Source organism: Eretmochelys imbricata, chromosome 5 (assembly GCF_965152235.1).
Source record: "Eretmochelys imbricata isolate rEreImb1 chromosome 5, rEreImb1.hap1, whole genome shotgun sequence".
NCBI classification, from domain to species: domain Eukaryota; kingdom Metazoa; phylum Chordata; order Testudines; family Cheloniidae; genus Eretmochelys; species Eretmochelys imbricata.
The window spans coordinates 4,738,140-4,761,500 of NC_135576.1; the positions used below are offsets into that span (position 1 = coordinate 4,738,140).

Consider the following 23,361-nt stretch of genomic DNA (forward strand, 5'->3'; position numbering starts at 1 on the left):
ATTACAAAAAATTGTTGCTTCCTCTCCTAGATGGTTTAGACAATGGATGGAAAACACCCACAATCTTGCACTTTGCAAATATTTGTAAACTCCATGGAAAACTCCCCGGAATAGGAAGCAAATCCTTGGCGGTTCCATACACTAGATGTTCCTTTAAGACTTACTGGAGGAGAGGCTGGCTCATAGTTGATAAGTGGGGTGATAACTAGTTGGACATAGAACCTCTGAGACTTGCTCTTCGGGAGAATAGACCTTCACTCTTTAGGAGTAATGCAGGAGATGAGAGCCTGAGTTAACAGTGCCACACTTCTTTTTTATTGCCACTTCCCTATTTGGTATCAGCAACTTCTATAGCCTTCTTCCAAAACTCATAATCATATGCCTGGCTGTTGTGCAAATTGGACTCTTTAAGATCTGCTGATATCTAGTCCAGGTACCATGTCTTTGGCCTCCCCCTTGGTCGTCTTCCACCTGAGATCATTGCAAGGGCCATCCTCCCAATGCAGTTCTCAGGTCTCCAAAGGACATATCCATACCAGCCTAACCTCTCTCAATTTGTCTTCAGTTGGGGACAACCCACATTAGGCCCCTCACAACCTCATTTTGTTTCCTATTATAGTGCCACACTCGAGTATATTAATAATTCTATTCTGTTAGGTCTTCGTTCCAGACCTGGACCCACCACCATAGTATCTGAATGCCTTCCACTGTTAAAAACATATACAGGATTACTTACATCACCACGTTTTCCTCTCCAGACCCTTATCCCACTCCCCTTAAAGATACAGCAAAAACTTACAAAAAGGAAAAGGGATGAGGTGGGGGAGGTACTATCTTTTTATTGGACCAACTTGATAGCCTGGGACTGACACAGCTACTGCTACGCTGCATACAACAAAAGGCAAAAGGTTTACCTGGTTAGCCGTGGCAGAAAAGGTTGCTCTAGGTGGAGGCTCCATTTGACATTCTCTTTCCTAAAAAATAATATAAATGAAAGTGAATCTGTAAGTGACGACAGTGGTGAAAATCCCCATCTCCTTTAGCAGAAGCATTGTTCCCTAGAAGAGTCCAGCTGTGTAAGCAGCCTAGAGTTTTTCATTTACCAAGCAGGGGGAGTGATCCTGGTGTTGCATTTTTATAGCAACTGTCATCCAAATGGATCCCAAAGTGCTATATAAATGTTACTAAATGATGATTCCAACAATAGAGAGAGAGCTCGGTAGAACACGGACTTCCCATTCTGTGGGAGATTCCAAGATTTTGAAGTTTGGTTTTGTCCCAAATTGGGATGAAATCTTGGCATTTTTCACAAAATTAAATAGTCTGAAATTTTTCATTTTGACCTTACAAATATTTTGTTAAGGTCAAAGTATTTCATTCCAACTTTCTCTTTTTGACTATTATATTTTATAAAAGTTGAAGTGTTTCAACCTTTGTATTTTTATATTATAAATGATAAAATATAAAGTCAAAGTCAAAACAAAATGTTGTGATCATTCACCCATCAAACATTTCAATGAAATTGGTACATTCCCACAAAACATTTCAATTTCATCAAATCGACATTCTCTGGCGGGAAACCGTTCAGTTGGAAAATGTTTGAACTCCATATACATATCACTTCACTGACCTCTGAGGTGCAGCAGTCTCTGGGATGGAATGCTGCACATCTTTAACAGCAACACTACACAATAATTTAAGAGCCACATGTTGCTTTTAAATACACCCAAGCAAATCCCATTATCATCAGTCGAACTCCACATACATAGCTGAGAACAGAATTTGGTTCTAAAACAAAACGTAAAGAATTCTGTGGTCATGTAAAACTACGGGGCATTTTAGTTCGGGAGAATACGATTACTCAAGTGAGTCAAGACACAAGAGTTAACACCCCTCCTCTTTTAAAACATGTCATGAGATCTTCAATAACCACAAGTAGTCAGGAACTTGGGTTGACATTGCTTTTGAAAGGCAGCATGACCAGCATCGCAAGACCCCTTAGCACTGTCCTAGAGCATCAGTTCAGTACTGACTCCAAGGAAAGAGCATGACCCAAATCATCAGCACTAATTGCTGCAGCACCTTGATTTTTCTCATTAGCTAGGCCAGGTTGGGAGACCAATGAGATCTAAAGGGAACACACCTTAGCTGGAAAGGCTGCAGAAACTCTGGCTCTTTGAAGAAGTGATGGATACTTGGCTATGTGACTGCAGGGAAAGGGAGGGAATTTTCTCCCTGCAACAAATATCTTGGACTCAGGGGAAGGTTTGGTTTGACCTCCTCACTGGGTCCAGCACCACATGCATGGTGATCAGCTAGGGAGGGTTCTGTGGGCACATTTACACGCAAGCTGGAGGTGTAATTCCAGCTCAGGTAGACATACACATGCTAGCTGCAATTGAGTTAGTGTGCTAAAAAGAGAAGTGTAGCCGCAACAGCACAGGTGGTGGGATGGGCTAACCACCCTGAGCACAGTCCCACCTGAGCATCTACTCACGCATCTAGTCCATTCTGCCTGCCCACCATGGCTTTGTTTGTTTGGGTTTTTTTGCAGCTACACTTCTACTTTAGTGTGCTACCAGTCAAAGTTTGCATGCATACGTCGATCTGAGCTGGACATACCCTTAGAGACACACCCATTGGGAAAGACTGTGGCCTCAGCACAAAAGGCATTTCAGAACCTTAGGACTCAAATCTTATTGATCTTCTGTCATGGCAAGAGCAAACACATGTACTGTGGGGATAGGGGGAGAGCTTATGTAAAGCAGCAGCAGAGAACATCTATCATTCTTAAATAGCTCACATTAGCAAAGTATCTGAGCACCTCACCAACTTTAATGTATTTAGCTCCCCCAACACACCAGAGAGGAGGGAAGTGCTTTTTTGTCCCTAGTTTATAGATGAAAAATCAAGGCACAAGGTCACACAGGAAGTCTGTGGGGTAAAGAGGACTGGAACCTAGATCTCCCAAGGCCTAGGCTAGTGCCAAAACTACTGGACCATCCTTCCTTTTCTGGTATTGGGAAACAAGTGCAAAAATGTTACACCCAAGCATGTGTGTGAGGCTGAAATTTTACTACCTAGATTTGCAAAGGCCCCAGACCCCTCTGACAGAACATAAGAGAATCCATCTTGTGAACATTACTCTGTGTCACCATCTTCCCCATCCCAAATGTTTTAGGTATGACTCGTTAAGGTTCTTTTCTCCACTAATATTGGCAGTGATTGCAGGAGAAGACATACAGACAAACAATCTGCACTCCAGTCACAAAGGAAGGATTTTACTAACACATGCTTGTGTATCAGCGAAAGAGACAGGATTGGCAGCATACCCGCACGGGATTGTTTAAAGTCTGTGAAGCTCTCTCACAAAAGTTGAACTGGTTGGTGAGCTTCTGTTCCTTCAACAAAGGGGGAGGAGGTTCTTCCCCTTCAGCTGCTTCTTCTGTTGATACAGCCTAGAGAAGAATAAAGCAATGCTTAATTGAGAACTGAAGTGGATCAGAGATCTTTCTTCAACTTCAAAATGCCTATCCCTTGGAATGCTGGACTTCTGGTACTTAGCAGAGGAAACCTGTTACTCAGGGTCTAGGCCACCATTGGTGACATGGGTATGGGATTTGGAGATCACCCTCAGCCACTCTCTAAACACAGAGATCCAAGATGCAAGAACGGTTGAGTGTGGTTGTTATCACCGCTAACTCATTTGGAAAAGTCCACACAACTCTCCTACCTATAGCCATCTCCATGATCATCATGGATTTGTCAAATCTAAGGTGGGCTATTGTAATGCTCTCCTAATTAGGATCCATCTGAATCTGATCTAGAGGTTTTAACAGTTGCAGAAAGTGATACAACTCGCCTGCTCTTTTGAATAGAATAGTGAGTTAGTTACATCCACTCTTTGTGATCTGCACTGGCTATTGGACACCCAGTGACATAGTTCAAAGGCCTTTGATCTCATATATTTAGCTCTTTATAATCCTAGTTTCCTAGTACTTCCATAATTGCCTGTATCCCCTTCTCAGGCATTTAAAGTCACCTGAAATTAGTCCTCTCTTGGTTCCTAGGTTCAATACTGACTGGGGAAGGAGTGAACTTCCTACTGTATTGTCCCTTCCTCATTGGCTGCCTTTAGGTCATGCCCCAGTCTCAGTTATTTCAGCTGTCTTATGTTTGATCCTTTCACATCTTCATGCTTTGTTTTTGCCTCAGTTACATTGTTTCTGTTTCTCTCATGAAGCTAGAAAATGATCCTGTTGCAGGTGGTTTACCTGGTTTACAGGATTTGGCCTCTATTTTATATGGCTGTCTAGTTCTTATGTCATTTTATTTGTATGAATTTGTATTATTTTTCATTGCACAGCACTTAGATACCTTGTAATAGGCACCTTATAAATGGATGAAACAAAAAAGTATTGTGGTAGTAGAAACCAATGACCTCCAAACTTTGCTCAGCTTTGATTCACATCAGCAGTTGGCTAGTAACCCAGGGGCCACACTTCATGTGTACGAAATGGAACTGATTACAACTGCTTTCCAGCTTGAATACAGAAGTGCTGTCTGCAGAGACGTGTCCCAGCAAACCATGCTTCATCTGGATGGCGCATCTGGCTCAACATAAAGCATGGTATGCGGGCATCTGTCATCTCCACGAGCAGCACCTCCATATTAAAGAATAGGTTGGCTGCAGACCACCTTGATGCGACCTACATGTATTAAGCAGAGATAAAGTAAGCAAGCATGGAGTTTCCTCTGGTGATGCTGCTTATGCCAAAAGACACATACAAACTGATCTCAGAATCTAATATTTAAAATCATATTGACAGCTTGCAGTTAGCTGTGAAGCATTACCGGAATATCTTCTTTGCTTCCTTCTTCTTTAACCTCTGCCTCTTCAACTTCTATCACTGTGGACTCAACAGGAGCCAGTTCTGACAACAACACAAGTATGTTAATCATCTCTGGCTAATACACACCTTTATGTGTTGCAGACACTTTCCATCTTCCACAACATGAATACAAAGATACTGCATCCTTTTATCTCCAAAACACTTTACAAACCCTAGCTTATTAGTCATCACAGTACCCTGCCAGCCAAGTCAGTCAGTATTACTGTCCCCAGTTTACAGAGGACTGACCTAATGAGGCGACTCGGCTTGTTCAAAGCTGCAGAGAGAGAGTCAGGGCCACGCTAGAAAGAGGTTGCAGCGGTTCCAATTCCCTGGCTGAATTCAGATCACATCTCACTCAACATTCTGATTTGGGCTGCATCCTTTTTAGGAAACACTTTGTCTACCCTACAAAAATGACTATGTTTAAACATTGCTCTGAAGAATGGCTGTGGCCAAATTATGTTAATAAGGGTCACGTGGAAAAAAAATGTAATAAGCATGTTAGAGAAGCATGTCTTAGTCCAGGTATCTAGCTCTATCCATCTGAACTCTCACTGATTGTGGAGACCATGGTTTCCATATCTAGTAAGACTATCCATCCAACAACCTATTCCTCTTCCAAACAGACTCTTAGAGCCTTATCTGACATCCCGAATGTGCTGCTATCAACTGAGGAGATGAACACACTCAATGCATTGACGATTCCGTTTACATACAGATTTACTTTAAATCCTGGTAGAGATTTCAACACTGGTGCAAAGAAAGGAGCATAAACCCCAGAGACCCACAGGTAACTAAAATTCTCAGGAGCCTGTAAGATGGTGCCCTGGGGCCTAGCAGCTGCCACATTAGAAGGGCACATATCCATGGCCAGTTCCAGTCTTTCAGTTAATTCTCACCATCAGCAGTCCTCTGTTCCACTGATCAGACAATTTTAAGAGGCAGCAGGAATGCTAGGGTCTCCCTAAAAGATTCCATTGCCCAGCATGGAACACGAATGCAGAACTAGTTGGTGGCATACTTTTTGAGACCCTGAATTACGGTATTACTCCACCTTTGTGAATGAGATTTTCAAAGGAATGTAAGGCTATGTCTACACTACAGAGTTTTGTCAACAAAGTTATGCTTAAAAGCGCTGTAATTAAACTGCTGTTGCATGTACACACTATGTTCCTTGTGTTGGCAGAGCACGTCCACACTAGCAGCTCTTGCATCGACACAGAGAGCAGTGCACTGTGAATAGCTATCCCACTGTGCAATTGGCCACAGGGGGCTTTGGGAAGGGTTTGCAATGCCTCATGGGGCAGGTACAGCATCACATGATGCAGGTTTCTCTATTTCATCATTCCACGGGCATCCTACTAAATTGCCAATCACTTCTCAACTGAAGTGTGTGTGGTGGGGAGAGTGTGAGACAGAGAGTGTGTGTGGGGGGGGAGGGGAAGAGACAGAAACACAGCGTGTATTGGGGACGTGTGTGTTGGGGGAAGAGTGTGTCAGCATGCTGTCTCTTTAAGTTCAGACAGTAGCTTGAGCAGTCTCTCCACCCCCACCCCTGCCTCCCAGCAGCAGCCACTCTGCCTGCCTGCCAGGGGAGAGCAACATTCCACATTAATAAAAAGAAAAGGAGGACTTGTGGCACCTTAGAGACTAACCAATTTATTTGAGCATAAGCTTTCGTGAGCTACAGCTCACTTCATCGGATGCATACTGTGGAAAGTGTAGAAGAACTTATATACACACAAAAAGCATGAAAAAAGACCTCCTCCCACCCCACTCTCCTGCTGGTAATAGCTTATCTAAAGTGATCACTCTCCTTACAATGTGTATGATAATCAAGGTGGGCCATTTCCAGCACAAATCCAGGGTTTAACAAGAACGTCTTGGGGGGTGGGGGAGGTAGGAAAAAACAAGGGGAAATAGGCTACCTTGCATAATGACTAAGCCACTCCCAGTCTCTATTCAAGCCTAAGTTAATTGTATCCAATTTGCAAATGAATTCCAATTCAGCAGTTTCTCGCTGGAGTCTGGATTTGAAGTTTTTTTGTTGTAAAATAGCGACTTTCATGTCTGTAATCGCGTGACCAGAGAGATTGAAGTGTTCTCCGACTGGTTTATGAATGTTATAATTCTTGACATCTGATTTGTGTCCATTTATTCTTTTACGTAGAGACTGTCCAGTTTGACCAATGTACATGGCAGAGGGGCATTGCTGGCACATGATGGCATCTATCACATTGGTGGATGTGCAGGTGAACGAGCCTCTGATAGTGTGGCTGATGTTATTAGGCCCTGTGATGGTGTCCCCTGAATAGATATGTGGGCACAGTTGGCAACGGGCTTTGCTGCAAGGATAGGTTCCTGGGTTAGTGGTTCTCTTGTGTGGTATGTGGTTGCTGGTGAGTATTTGTTTCAGGTTGGGGGGCTATCTGTAGGCAAGGACTGGCCTGTCTCCCAAGATTTGTGAGAGTGTTGGGTCATCCTTCAGGATAGGTTGTAGATCCTTAATAATTCGTTGGAGGGATTTTAGTTGGGGGCTGAAGGTGACGGCTAGTGGCGTTCTCTTATTTTCTTTGTTAGGCCTGTCCTGTAGTAGGGGACTTCTGGGAACTCTTCTGGCTCTATCAATCTGTTTCTTCACTTCCGCAGGTGGGTATTGTAGTTGTAAGAATGCTTGATAGAGATCTTGTAGGTGTCTGTCTCTGTCTGAGGGGTTGGAGCAAATGCAGTTGTATCGCAGAGCTTGGCTGTAGACGATGGATCGTGTGGTGTGGTGAGGGTGAAAGCTGGAAGCATGTAGGTAGGAATAGCGGTCAGTAGGTTTCCGGTATAGGGTGGTGTTTATGTGACCATCGTTTATTAGCACTGTAGTGTCCAGGAAGTGGATCTCTTGTGTGGACTGGACCAGGCTGAGGTTGATGGTGGGATGGAAACTGTTGAAATCATGGTGGAATTCCTCATGGGCTTCTTTTCCATGGGTCCAGATGATGAAGATGTCATCAATATAGCGCAAGTAGAGTAGGGGCGTTAGGGGACGAGAGCTGAGGAAGTGTTGTTCTAAGTCAGCCATAAAAATGTTGGCATACTGTGGGGCCATGCGGGTACCCATAGCAGTGCCGCTGATCTGAAGGTATACATTGTCCCCAAATGTAAAATAGTTATGGGTAAGGACAAAGTCACAAAGTTCAGCCACCAGGTTGACATTATTGGGGATAGTGTTCTTGACAGTTTGTAGTCCATCTTTGTGTGGAATGTTGGTGTAGAGGGCTTCTACATCCATAGTGGCCAGGATGGTGTTATCAGGAAGATCACCGATGGACTGTAGTTTCCTCAGGAAGTCAGTGGTGTCTCGAAGGTAGCTGGGAGTGCTGGTAGCGTAGGGCCTGAGGAGGGAGTCTACATAGCCAGACAATCCTGCTGTCAGGGTGCCAATGCCTGAGATGATGGGGCGCCCAGGATTTCCAGGTTGATGGACCTTGGGTAGTAGATAGAATATCCCAGGTCAGGGTTCCAGGGGTCTGTCTGTGCGGATTTGATCTTGTGCTTTTTCAGGGAGTTTCTTGAGCAAATGCTGTAATTGCTTTTGGTAACTCTCAGTGGGATCAGAGGGTAATGGCTTGTAGAAAGTGGTGTTGGAGAGCTGCCGAGCAGCCTCTTGTTCATATTCCGACCTATTCATGATGACAACAGCACCTCCTTTGTCAGCCTTTTTGATTATGATGTCAGAGTTGTTTCTGAGGCTGTGGATGGCATTGTGTTCCGCACGGCGAAGCTTATGGGGCAAGTGATGCTGCTTTTCCACAATTTCAGCCCATGCACGTCGGCGGAAGCACTCTATGTAGAAGTCCAGTCTGCTGTTTCGACCTTCAGGAGGAGTCCACCTAGAATCCTTCTTTTTGTAGTGTTGGTAGGGAGGTCTCTGTGGATTAGTATGTTGTTCAGAGGTATGTTGGAAATATTCCTTGAGTCGGAGACGTCGAATTATCATACACAATGTAAGGAGAGTGGTCACTTTGGATAAGCTATTTCCAGCAGGAGAGTGAGTTTGTGGGGGGGGGGGGGAAGGGGGGTGAGAAAACCTGGATTTGTGCTGGAAATGGCCCACCTTGATTATCATACACATTGTAAGGAGAGTGGTCACTTTAGATAAGCTATTACCAGCAGGAGAGTGGGTTTGTGGGGGGGGGGGGGGTGAAAAAACCTGGATTTGTGCTGGAAATGGCCCAACTTGATTATCATACACATTGTAAGGAGAGTGATCACTTTAGATAAGCTATTACCAGCAGGAGAGTGGGGTGGGAGGAGGTATTTTTTCATGCTTTTTGTGTGTATATAATAAGATCTTCTACACTTTCCACATTATGCATCCGATGAAGTGAGCTGTAGCTCACAAAAGCTTATGCTCAAATAAATTGGTTAGTCTCTAAGGTGCCACAAGTACTCCTTTTCTTTTTGTGAATACAGACTAACACGGCTGTTACTCTGAAACCTGTCATTCCACATTAATGGTTCTGTGATTCCCTCCCGAGTTCTCCCACAGCCTCCTCAGCTGTGAGTTCTCCACGCTGAGATATGTTAAAGCTTCCCGGAGCTTTAAAAGGGGAGTGGCGCATGCCTGTGTAGCTAGATGCAGGGCAGCAGAGTTCAAAATAGCGAGCAGAGCGGTGACGGCACACATTGTGGGATACTGGGGAAGGCCAAATATGGCGACATAATGAACAGCTGCATCTACACTGACAGCTTTGTCGCTTTAATATTGCCACAAAAAAGCTTTATGCCTCTTGCTGAGGTGGTTTTATTTTGTAGGCAAAACAGCAAAGTTTTGCCACCAAAAGCAGCTTTGTCATGTGCTCACCTCCACTGTTTTGTCAGCAAAAGGCAGCTTTTGCTAACAAAACTGTGTAGTGTAGACAAGGCCTAAGGGTTTAGACACGTATCTCCCATTAATTTGGGTGGAAGATTGTCTAAATCCTCTAGAGTGCTTTGAAAGTCTTAGCTCCTTGTATTAGCGCAGACCTGGCTTGCAGACTGTTAGAAGTGGCAAATACACAATTTGTGTTTTAAACAGTATTTTTCTGCAAAGAAGACTGCTAGCAGAAATAAGTGCTGCTCCATTCCCGGGCCTCAGATTGCAGCGTGCTCACTGTCACACACAGAATAAGCTACACCAGCGCTTACTGAATCAGCGTCCCATAAACCTACCTGGTTCCAAGCATACTCTGGCACTCTGCCGTCTGCCTTCATCTGAGTCTCTGAGTAACAGGTTCCCATCTAAGGAGAAGTGAATAGCCAGTTGGTCCACATAGCTTATTGGCTTGTATGCTCGTTCCTACAGAGGAGGAAGACAAAAAAATCAAATCTGGACAGACTAATGATTTTATCGGGCACAATCTTTGCCTGTAGACAGTAAAGCTGACCAGGTTGTATATTGATAAAACGGGTGCATTTGTTATTCACATTTGTTTTCACTGCAGGTTCCAAGCCAACAGGAACCTGAGACTGCTGTTTATGCCTCTGTCAAGGTTCCTTCCCCACTCTGAACTCTAGGGTACAGATGTGGGGACCTGCATGAAAAACCCCCTAAGCTTATTTTTACCAGCTTAGGTTAAAACTTCCTCAAGGTACAAATTATTTTACCTTTTGTCCCTGGACCTTATTGCTGCCACCACCAAGCATTGAACAAAAATAACAGGGAAAGAGCCCACTTGGAAACGTCTTTTCCCCACAAATCCCCCCCAAGCCCTACACCCCCTTTCCTGGGGAAGGCTTGATAAAAATCCTCACCAATTTGCATAGGTGAACACAGACCCAAACCCTTGGATCTTAAGAACAATGAAAAAGCAATCAGGTTCTTAAAAGAAGAATTTTAATTAAAGAAAAAGTAAAAGAATCACCTCTCTAAAATCAGGATGATAAATACCTTAAAGGGTAATCAGATTCAAAACAGAGAGAATCCCTCTAGGCAAAACCTTAAGTTACAAAAAGACACAAAAACAGGAATATCCATTCCATTCAGCACAGCTTATTTTATCAGCCATTTAAACAAAACAGAATCTAATGCATATCTAACTAGATTGCTTAGTAACTCTTTACAGGAGTTCTGACCTGCATTCCTGCTCTGGTCCCGGCAAAAGCATCACATAGACAGAGAGAATCCTTCCCCCCCCCCCGACCCCCCCAGCTTTGAAAGTACCTTGTCTCCTCATTGGTCATTTTGATCAGGTGCCAGCAAGGTTATCTTAGCTTCTTAACCCTTTACAGTGAAAGGGTTTTGCCTCTGGCCAGGAGGGATTTAAAGGTGTTTACCCTTCCCTTTATATTTATGACAGCCTCAAGGTATACAGGACCACAAATAAACAATATGCGGGGCCAGGTTGGGGTAGGCAAGCGGGGAGGGAAAAATCAGGGATATTTCAAGGAAGTTCATCCATGTTCAAATTGGAGGGATTTAGGTCTGATTCTGCTGACTTCAGTGAGTTTTGGATCAAATCCCTGGGCCAGTTATGCCAGTTAATCAGTTTTGCCAATTGAAACCTGTGGAGTAAAAGTTGGGGGATGCTATCCCTTTCAGGGTGCATCCTGTCACCTTTTTTCCCTAATGCAAACACTGTCAATGGCTTTCACATCCCTCATGCTCAGTTTATAGGCTAGAACAAGATCTTCCAACTGCCAGTACAACAGGCTCAAATTAATATCTGAAGATTATACCAAATTCTCTGCTGCTTCATAGTCAGTAACAATATGGAACCAAAAAAAAACCCCAACAACGCAAGACACATTCTTTGTTGGGAACAAATCAGTCTTCCATCACAACGTTGGATTAGATGGTGCTGGCAATGGTAACACCTTCCCCAACACCATCACTGTCACCAGCACACAAAACAGCTAGGACGTGTGGAAAACACACCCGGGGCCTGATTCTCCTGTCACTTACACCGGTGTAAAATTCATGCTCTGAAAGGCAACTTATCTGACCTATGGTGGAGCATGTTCCCAAGTAAAGGCTTGTAATAAGGCAGACCCATGTGGAGCACCCTTCAGCAGCAGGCTGCAGCAGAACAGGTGCACCTGCCTCAGTTTCCCTCTCTCAGACTCACAGGAACTCCACACTAACTTTCTTGCCTCAGTAATGCTCCTCTTTGGGGCCAGTTTGTTACCAAAATATGTTCAAATGTTCCATAATAAGAGTCCAAACATAGTCCATTTCTCACACCCCAGTGTATATAGTTCTTAAAATCCCACATCCTCTAGTCCACACCAAGATAGCCCACACCACACGCCAGCATCTTCTACAACACCTGGGCTCTTCGACTGTGTCTTCTCCTGTCCTTTTACCAGGACAGCCACCCCAGCCCTTCCAGGTAGAGTGCAACCTCACACTTCCCAGTGGGGACCCTCACAGTCTCTCTGCTGGAAGTTCACCCCCACCAGGGGGGCATCCCTCACTCCCTCTGGCCTGTTAACCTGCCTCAATAATACCTCTCCTTCAGGCTGGTTTATACGAAAACATAGTGCTTTTATATATAACAGAAGCCCAAAACCATAGTCCATTTATCACCCACTGTGCAGATTGTCCTTAAAACACAACATCTAGTCCACAGACGTAACACATACCACACACTGGCATCTTCCACCACACCTGGGCTCTCTCCTTTCCTTCTACCAGGACTGGCTCTCTGGCTTGAGGAGGTCAGCCAGATCTCTCTGCTGCTCTCCTGCTGTTAGCCTTCCCCGGGCAACCAACTACAGCTTCCTTCAGAAATCTCCTGCAGTCTCCTGGTCTCTGGCAGCTTTCACCGGCCAGTCTTTCACTCCCATGCAGCTCTCACTTCCCCTTTTCCTGACTAAACCTTCCACTGTCTCAATCTCCCCCCATTTATATGGCTCAAGTGTTTTCTTTTCACCCCAACTGGGAGGCAGCTAATAAGTCACAGGTGCATTGGCCTCTTCCTTCTTAAAGAGATGGTTTCCCCCATGACAGGGCCCTCTACCAGATGGCCAAATCTGTGGCTGTCAGCAAGAGCAGCACACCAGCTAACTTCAGCTGTTGCAATGATGCAAAGTCTCGGGGTACATCTACACTGCAAGTGAAGGTCTGATTGTAGCACAGGTTGGCGTACCCACTCTAGCTTTAATCTAGCTAGCACAGGTAACAATAGTAGTGAAGATGTGGTGGCATGGGCATCAGCACAAGCTAGCAACCAGAGTGCAAGCCTGCTAGGGAGCCTGCGTACATAGTCTTGTTGTCTAAAATATACCCAATTTCTTGACTATACTTGCAGTATATTAGTAAAAATGTTCAACACCAAATAACCAAACTTAGCCCATTTATTGTCTAAAGACAAAGTAGTAAAATACAGAAAGGAGGCATACGTACCACTCCTTCCGGGAAGCAGTTTTCTTGAAGTGTGCAGTTCACCTTACACAGCAGGTGTGCTCCCAAATATGCATTCAAACCCAGCCGTATTTATAGCATGGCTCTTTACGAGCTAAAAGCACTCTCTATACATCACCCAAGACTCAAATTCACCCATCAACTTTTTACCATGTTTTTCTTATCCCATGACGTATATTTCTTCTCGTTAGGTTTGGATCCCACATTTCAAGTGTTAAGAGCCATGAAAGCACAACCCAACCTGTACTAGGACACATCCTTCATGAATCTAGCTTTTAACAGGTTTCATATTTGCTCATGCCAAAAGCTATGTTTAGTTTTGCAGAGTATTGAGGAATATAGACATAGATATCTTGACATAAGTTAACAGAATTGTGGGAAGAGCATAATACGTGTCACTTAGGATAACTGTTCATATTTAATACAATATATACAATATTAATACAATGCACATACCACCTATTAACGTGGGGGTTGTAACCTGTGCTTAAGCCCATGCTGCCATGTCTACTCTACTGTTGTTACCCAGGATAGCTAGATTAAAGCTAGCACGGCTATGTCTCCGCTGGCGACAATTGCACCTTCATTACATACCCTAAGACTCAAACCATATAGGGCTCTGTAGATCAATATCAACACCTTAAGTGGCACCCAAAAGCAACAGGAAGACATTGCAGACTCAAAGTGCTAATGTAACAATGCTCCTTAAAACAAACACTGCTTTATTCTGAGCTAATTGGACTACAGCTTCAAGGGAAGTCTCATAGCCCCACTTCAAGCCCATTGCAGTCATTGAGAAGGTCCTGAAGGCATGAATAACTCATCCCCCTGGGTCACATTCTCCTCTCTGGTACACACAGCCACAACACTGGAGTCAGCGAAATCATGCCAATGTAATGGAGAGGAAGCTGTGGCCCCATATCTGCTCCCTGTGGGCCAGATGCTCCTCTCACTAGTTAAATTTCTTTTCTTAGCTAGAGTAAATACATGGCCAAATTCTCCCTGGCCCTTGCGCAGGCATACAGGAATGAGGCCAGAGAACAAAGTGCCTTCCCAAGCCTTTGAGCTCCCTACTCAAGGGCTAGGGACAACTGAAGTACTGCAGCTGGGACACTGTGGGGACTGCTCCCTCCACATGCCCCAGGGGGTGCAAACCACCCCAAGGAGGGAGAAGAGGAGGCATGGCCATGACTCCTCCCTCCCCTTCTAGAACCCACAGAGCTAGTTGAACATGCTGTGGGAGTAGGAAGCTCCACACGGATGAAGAATGGGCATGCACCTTCTGCACTGGAAAGCTGAGAGGAGGAATTGGACTTCATAAGGCACAATCCTTCCTGGAGCTCCCCCATGGGTCTCTGCAGCTCAGGCTGGTGACTAATTTCCCCACTTTGGCCCTGAATTGGCATTGATTGCACAAAACATATTTTTGAACTCTCATATATTTTCATGAGACTGGAACATGCTATGAAGATATTGAGTTATAAATGCACTACCGACTGTAAAGAATCCTCTCTCTCCTCTCACCACTACTGAATGGAATAAGTTATCAGATGAGATTAGCTGCACGAATTACATTCAGTTTCAGAACTTGTTGAGTAACTGCCATCTCAATTATGTTAATATTTATAGACTTTTATCCTCTGCAAAAGCCCTTGAGGAACTGCTAGTAGTATATGGTAAATAAAGTAAATCCACACTAAAATACATGTTACCTTGTTATAAATTGAGTTAAGCACAAATCAGCAAATGTCTGCCACCAGAATCTGGATTTACAGACCATTCGGCACTTACCCTAAAGCTGTATCGGACGATATTCTGGGGAGCATGTGGATTATTGGCTGTCAGGATGCGTGTAACTTCCTCTTTTAATTCCTTTGGAATGGAAAAACAGAGCCATAAATACAAGCCCGCTCTTAAAGCTGGAACAGTAACATATAGTATAAAGCCTACTTCATCGGATGCATAGAATGGAACATATAGTATAAAAAGATCTCCAGGTTCCTCAAGCTCATTTCCCTTGTGTTCAAACGGCAATGGACATCTCAGCAAAAACTTTTGCTTCCAGGAGGAACAATGGCTGTGGCAAAGTTAGTTCAGAATGTGCCATGTTAGGGCCCCATTTTGCAACCACTACTGGGCATAATGCTTACTATCATGGGTAGCTCCATTCACTTCAAAGGGATTACTTAGAGCAAGTCTACCCTTCAAGCTGGAGGTGTCAATTCCAGCTTGAGGAGACAAACCTGCGCTAGCTCTGATCAAGCTTGCATGCTAATAATAGAGCATAGCTGCAGTAGCTATGGTGGTGGGACAGGCTAACCGCCTGACTACATGCCTAGCGTCTCGGATGTATACTTACTCAGGGCAGCTAGCCACTTCTGCTGCCCGTACCACCACCACTTTTAACATACTAACATAATCAGAGCTAGAGGGGATGTGTCTCCTCAAGCTGGAAATTACCCCTCCATCTCAAAGTGTAGGCATACCCATAGATTCTTTAGTATTATGAGATATTTAGACGGTAGTAGCACCCACAAAGTGGTAGGCGCTTTCCATACACAGATCCTGCCTTGAAGAGCGTGCAATCCAAAACAAGTTGTAAGCACTAAGCTCAGTAGCAAGTGTTTGCAGCATTGGCCCCTTGGTTAATAACAGCACCATTTATATAGAGAGTAGGAGGACTTGGGGAAGACACACATCTTTCCTCTGTTGACCCTACAGAGATCACAGTACAAAGTATGAATAGCCTAAGGCTGTGTTACTTTTATATGGCCCACCATTTGCAGTGGGGATCCCCCTTTGAGCAGAGAATCTGGAGGCAGCTGTGGACAGGGATGTCCCTGGCTCTGTGGTTCCATTGGAGCCATGCTGCCAAGGAGCAAGGCCAGAGCTCTAGGTCCCTCAACACAAAAGGCCGCAGAATCCTGCTGGTCCCTGGGATGCTCAGAGCTTGCTGGTGGACCTTATGGGCTGTTCCACCAGGGGAAACCCTGTTCCACCACCCCAATAGAAGAACAGGGGAGAAATCTTCTCCTCAAGGACATTTTCTCTCTTCTAGCCCATTGGCCCCAGAAGGTTCCTTCAGGTAATGCTCTCCAGCTTGTACTGCTGAAGGCAATTTTGTTTTAAACAGCAGAAGCAGTGCACTAAAAACTCAGTGAAGTGTTTGCTATAACAGAAACTCTATCAAAAGCGGGGATTCTGCTTTTGTGTAAAAAACTCATGAAAACCCCAAATACGCTTTTACTCACAGCTTCGGTCAACTCCAGTTGGTCCGGGGGTTTGAGTAGAGTTTTTGACGGTGTCCATTCATCTGCCCCCTCTCCCACTTCAGTGGATGCATCTTCATCCTAGCACAGGAGCAACAAACCCATTAATGCACTGAGATGGGGACGGTTCCAGAGGTGTGAGGGGATGAAAGTAGGGAAGCAGCTGATCTCAGTCTGACCTCTCTAAATGAAGCTTTGGCCAGACTTAGCTAACACAGACCTTGTGGGCCTCGAAAGGTGCTGAGTTGCCATAGCTGCCACTGAATGAACCTACAAGGTGCTCAGGATCATTAAGAACATAAAAACAGCCATAGTGGGTCAGACCAAATATCCATCTAGCCCAGTATCCTGTCTTCCAAAAGTGGCCAATGCCAGGTTGTTGCCTTGGATTTGAGGGGTGTATATACCCCAGAATGTGATCAAGCTAATTGCAATTATATTATGTGCACACAGCCACTGTGAATTAATGAAAGAGAACACCACATAGTTGAGGGTTAATTTGGAGACAGACTTTCAGAAGCAAGGTCATAACTACTGGCAGTTTTGCTAATCAGCACTTTCCTGACATATGTACTCCCTGGCAGGAAGGCATTTGGCCAGCACTGACCTGTTGTTGATTACTCAATACCATCTCAGAATATAGGTAAATATCTGGGATGTTCTAAACCTAGTGCTTATGTCTGTGTGTGCTTAAATCTAATAACTAATAAGTGTTAGACAAAAGCATGCTTACTTGCATTTCTCCTTGATCTGACAGAATCGCTGAGTTCCTGTTGATTTATTCCTTACACCACCTGGAGTGAAATAGTTAAGTTGCCCCTACTGGGGGTTCTGATAACCCCGGGTAACAAGGTGCCGCAGAGGGAATGAACAGAACAGGTCATCATCAAGTGATCCATCCCCTGTCACTCATTCCCAGCTTCTGACAAACCGAGGCTAGGGACACCATCCCTGCCCATCATTGGCTAATAGCCATTGATGGACCTATCCTCCATGAATTTATCTAGTTCTTTTTTGAACCATGATCAGGCCCTTGGTTATTGTCAAAATTGCCTGTCATGTCTGAAGATCATTTCTTTCCCTTTTCAAAACAAGAGCAGCAGTTTTTTCATTTAATCTTCACGTTTTAAAAGATGACGACTCTAGTTCTCTTGCTCATATTACACCCAATCTCTAAGAGAGCCATAATGCAGAACATATTACATTGATGCTCTAAACTGAGACTGCTCAATGGCTCAGTAAAGGACCAGCAGTTATTTCTAAAATGTTGTTACATAAGCTACACCTAGAAATTATTTCAGATATAAAGATTTAGGGATCATATTTTAGGTAGAGCAATGTTAACCGTTTTCTTGTAAAGGTCAGCAGGCGTTACACCACAGTACAAGCAAACATCCTAGCTGCACGGCCATAGCACAGAGAGATGCTTTCACTGGGGTGTGGTGCTTGATGGTGTCATTATGTTACATCACTAATAGAAAACTGATCACTGTATGGATTAATTTACATTCCTTTTCATTACCATTATACTTGCAGAGCACCAAGTCACTGATTAAAGGGTATAACAGTTTCGGGCACTTTTTCCCGTTAAATTGGAATGTCTAATGAGTTGAATTTAAAATAAATCCATCTTTCTCTTAAATACAGTTGCCTCAGTTCTATTAAACTTTACATCTCTTAGTCCAGAGATGTGCAACCTGTGGCCTTAAAGCAATGTACAGAGTCTAAACTTCTCATGCATGCCAGGTCTCCAGCAGATTGACTGCAATAATGATCATACGAATGCTGCCTGCCACACAAGGCAGTAAGGGGAATGCTCAGCAAACTAAACAAAGACCCTTGGATCCTGCCCCATCCCTCCAAACAGCCATGACAATGCTTCAGTGAGAAGGGAACACTCACACAAACTCCCCAGTTCTGTTTGACACTGCGAGCCAAAATATAATCACAGTGTAAGATCCTCATGATGCAGTGTTACGGTTTCTGGGAGTTGCTGCCTCAGTATAAGATTGTTATTTGTACAACACTATAAGAGTACAAAGCACTGTACAATATCTACATGTGCCTAGCAATGACTGATGATAACTGTGGGGCCCAATGAACATGGCCAGGTAATGCTATGTTGGCTACATGCCATGTACCAAGGAAATTCACTGTTTGCACGTTCTAGTTTTCTTGAAAGGAAAGGGAAATGAAATAGGGCAGACTGGGTGGAGGGTCTTAAATGTGCTTTAGTTTTAATTTCCATTTTATACTCTAATTTGCTGATGTAATTCCCTTCTTAATGAGAGTCTAGAACAACCCTCTATTGCTAAATAAATTTAAATGTCACCAGTTATATCAAGTTGGCCATTATTGAAATGGAATCTACTTTGCTACTCATGGATGTAGAGAAATGCAGTCACTCAGAAAGTTTGGGATTTAGTGACAAGTTGTGACTCTTACCCGTTTTTTTGAGATGCTTTTGGCAGTCCTTGATTGTACTGGCTTAACTGCTGGTCCTATTTGTCCACCTTGGCTCTAAAACAAATACATACAAAATGTAAAACCAATGTAGAAGTCTATAACCACTTTCCTGATATAACCCAAGCAGAAATAAGAACTGAGACAAGCCCACCAAGGCTTGTTACAATAATAACAACTAATGTTTCTATAGCATCTTCATCCAAGGATCCCAGGACATTCTACAAACTGATTCAAAACTCTATATATGAATCATTTCGCCCCCCCACTGAAAAGCATCCACTTCTGGACTATAACAAACCAGAAATTTAATAGCACGCAGGAAGACAACGTGACAGTTCAGGACAGAAACTGAACAATTCCATATGAAATTGAAACCAAAGGACAAATTTAAGCCTGCAGAACGTAATTATGAAATTTAGCCACGTCATCAGTGCTGTTATTCCTGCTCTTTCAAAAAATATGCCATAGGATCCATAATGGCCAAAAAATGCCATTTTAAAAAGTATACTGAATGTATCTAGGGAACAGAACACATCCTGTTTGGCAGGAAGATGGACATGACTCTAATACGACTTTCTCATCTCTTATATCTATAATTCCGTTATTTGTTAGGCCCCTAGAGTAGGAATTCTTCAGACAAATCATTTTACATGATGACTCATGTGGTAGCACAGATTATACTAGACCAAGGTTTTCTCCTGAAACTTTCAGTGTTGTTTGCCCTTCCCACAGGATAAGATGCTACCAACACTAGCAAGATCTCAGGGAAGTTTATTCTGGAAAAGGGCATCTCAGAACTTTAACGTAGGGGCAGATCTATACATTCCTTCTGTTCAGAAAATGGGGAGTCATGACACAGAGTCCCACTGGCGGCTCACTACTCTGTATCAGCAACTCTTGGCGGGCTGGAAAAACTCACTTTACCTAACACATTACTGTCACAGTATTTCTCTGTCAAGAATACTGTGTGCGATATAAAATGCAAGCTGGTGACACACTAATCAATAATTATTATCATTGTGAAATATATGTATTAACACTATATTAGGAATTGTGGATACTCACTGACATTATGCTTTGAAGTCTGTAACCAAGCAAAGGGAGAAGCAAGTTTTCTTCCAGACAAGAGGGAGGATAGTTAGCTCCCTGTCTCTAATGTAAATTGAGCATTGTGATTCCAGAGACAATGGGCAGTTCATTTTCATCCGAGGTAAATAGGAGGAACAAATTAGCAAGAAAATGTGAAATCAGCATGGGAAGATACTGGAGTCTGATCCCCAGGAGTTCATCCTGACTCTCGTGACAAAGACAATAAACTTTCAGGAATACATGGAACAACAAAAAGACATGTTGGTTTTCCCTCACTTAGGGGACAAAGAGGTCAGCGCTCTTTCTAACTTCGAACAGTGGATCCCCTGCCATGTGGGTGGGTGATGCCGAAAGGTTGCTTTACGTAAGAAACTCATCTTCATCAAGGATTGTAGCCCGGTAAGTTTTAGTCACTTAAAAGTGTGTTCTACTTTCATTTTATTTGGAACCATTTCTGTCTCTATTATTCTTGCTTAGTATCACTTAGATCTTGGTTAATAAACTTCTCTTTCTTTTATCATAAGACTATCGCAGCACTATTATACTAAGCAGAGTGTGAATTCCTGACTAAATCAAGCAAGCTGCTGTGCACATTGTCTCTTTAGAGACAGCTGACTTGGTCATTTCTGTGGGTGTCCAGTGTCAACGGCTGGATGGTGCAGGGAGACACTTCTAGAGAGTTGGGAACTGAAATACATCAAGGGTTAACCTTCAAGGCACAGTTAGAACTAGAAGAATCATGAGGAATCTGTGGGGCTGGCAAACAAATTGGAGTGACTGGGAGTTGCCATTCAGTTTAGCACCAGCGGATCTCTTTTATGCTGAGGCAGAGGGGTAATACGTTGATTTACAGTTCTGGACACCTTGAGAAAGTGTCACAGGCATTTACACACTTGTTTAATCAGCGACAATTCAACAACTTTAAACTTAATCATATTCCAAAAAAATAATTGTTTTGACTCCATTACGTGCGAAGGGGCCAAGCTATGATTGACGTGACACCTTAACTTTCGGTTTCCTGGCTTTGGCATGATTAAGATCTCAACCACAATATGTCACCTAACAGCATATTTTACATTTAATTTTAAATTACTGGGATACTGTTCTTTTAAAAATCCCAAAGTACCATTGTCTGACTTTACTTTTTAGCATGCCTGCCAAACGCTGATAGGATTCAAATAACTACAGATACAAAAGTACTTTGCAAGTGTCCTCAGAAAACCCAACTAACATTCTAATAAAACAAATGAATAATAATAATAAAATAATAATAACGTGCACTCACATGGCACATAGCACCTTACACCTGCCAATCCCACAGTGTTTCATGAAATATTAACTGGGTCTCACTATACCCCGTGAGATAGGAATTGTTATTATCCACTTCACATATGGAGAGAACACAGAAAGGTTAAGAGATTTCCCAAAGGTCACACACTGAAGTCAGTAGCTGAGCAGAGAAAAGAATCCAGGAATCCTGGCTCCCAGGCCTCTACTCAAACCATTAGACAATACTACTCTTCTATAGTGTTTCAATCCAGCAGCAGTAGCTGATGTAGACATTCTATTTTAAAAGGAACACGCTAAACGTTAATTTAATGTGACTTAAGCAACAAAATTTAAAACAGATTTCCGGAGCACAATTTAATTTAGACCCAATTCAAAATCAAAGTCCTTGCTTTAAATAGGAAACCAAGCCTACTTACTATCCCCCCTGTAAATGAGTCTGTAAATGCATTTATCTGGCAGTAAAGGCATTGACAAGGCAATCTGAAGGTAATTGTTTCTGGCAGTTGGGCATATTTCAATTAACTCAGCATAAAGAGCAATCAGTGAAAAAAATCTGTAACTATATTAAAAACAAAAAGCGAGGCTGAAGAAAGCAAGAACCTGACTTCATCAGAAGCAAAAAGAAACTGGAGCAAACACTGTCCCCTCCCTGCACCCTCCCAGTCATGATTCCCCAGGTAATGAAGGGATTGCAGGACACTGGGTAATCCTACATGTCATGGGGCGGGGGGAATTAGGGACGATATAGCAACACAAACTCCCTTTGAAACCCATGACCTTCTGCTAATTGCACTATGCATATGTCAACCTTTAACTTTTTTAAAAATACCATAATTAGCCCCTTCATGTTATTCTCCCATTCTCACCTCCAAGCTATTTTCTAGGAGGTTCCCTACACCTGGAATTCTCTTCCTGACCTAGTCTGCTGTGCTTATGGCTTCTCCTCCATGTGGTCTGTCCTTAAGGTCCAGGAAATTTATAAACTCTCACAAGGAACCAGATTCTGATAGCCTTACACCCATTGAAGCCAAGTAGACTATTCACAGAATAAGGTACAGTACTATTATGAGTGAGGATAGTGGAATTTGGCCCAAAGAAGTACGAGAAAAAATAAAACCCCTGTCATAAATATAAAGGGAAGGGTAAACACCTTTAAAATCCCTCCTGGCCAGAGGAAAAATCCTTTCACCTGTAAAGGGTTAAGAAGCTAGGATAACCTCGCTGGCACCTGACCAAAATGACCAATGAGGAGACAAGATACTTTCAAAAGCTGGGAGGAGGGAGAAAAACAAAGGGTCTGTGTGATGCTTTTGCCGGGGACAGAACAGGAATGGAGTCTTAGAACTTAGTAAGTAATCTAGTTAGATATGTGTTAGATTATGATTTCTTTAAATGGCTGAGAAATTAAGCTGTGCTGAATAGAATGGATATTCCTTTCTGTGTGTCTTTTTGTAACTTAAGGTTTTGCCTAGAGGGATTCTCTATGTTTTGAATCTAATTACCCTGTAAGGTATTTACCATCCTGATTTTACAGAGGTGATTCTTTTTTACTTCTACTAAAATCCTTCTTTTCAGAAAATGAATGTTCTTATTGTTTTTTTCATTGTTCTTAAGATCCAAGGGTTTGGGTCTGTGGTCACCTATGCAAATTGGTGAGGATTTTTACCAAACCTTCCCCAGCAAGTGGGGTGCAAGGGTTGGGAGGATTTGGGGGGGGGGAAGAAGTTTCCAAACAACGCTTCCCTAAGAAATAAACCCAGATAAATGTTTGGTGGTGGCAGTGGAAGTCCAAGGGCAAAGGGTAAAATAGTTTGTACCTTGGGGAAGTTTTAACCTAAGGTGGTAAAAGTAAGCTTAGGAGGTTTTCATGCAGGTCCCCACATCTGTACCCTAGTGTTCAGAGTGGGGAAAGGAACCTTGACAACCCCAAAACAAAAATGGAACAACAAGAAGGGTG

At 43.3% G+C, this 23,361-nt stretch overlaps 1 protein-coding gene across 1 annotated transcript in view; it reads right to left on the minus strand.

The window, feature by feature from the left end:
* Positions 1–19,687, minus strand: part of DNAI1 (dynein axonemal intermediate chain 1) — a 244,280-nt gene extending 224,593 nt beyond the window's left edge. The window contains exons 1-8 of the mRNA XM_077816997.1: positions 19,676–19,687; positions 19,005–19,079; positions 16,542–16,640; positions 15,082–15,162; positions 10,098–10,224; positions 4,855–4,934; positions 3,333–3,458; positions 915–974 (exon numbers count right to left, since the gene is read on the minus strand). Of these exons, the coding sequence (XP_077673123.1) occupies positions 915–974; positions 3,333–3,458; positions 4,855–4,934; positions 10,098–10,224; positions 15,082–15,162; positions 16,542–16,640; positions 19,005–19,079; positions 19,676–19,687 (660 nt within the window). The remainder of the gene's footprint in view (positions 1–914; positions 975–3,332; positions 3,459–4,854; positions 4,935–10,097; positions 10,225–15,081; positions 15,163–16,541; positions 16,641–19,004; positions 19,080–19,675) is intronic.
* Positions 19,688–23,361: the final 3,674 nt, after the last annotated feature.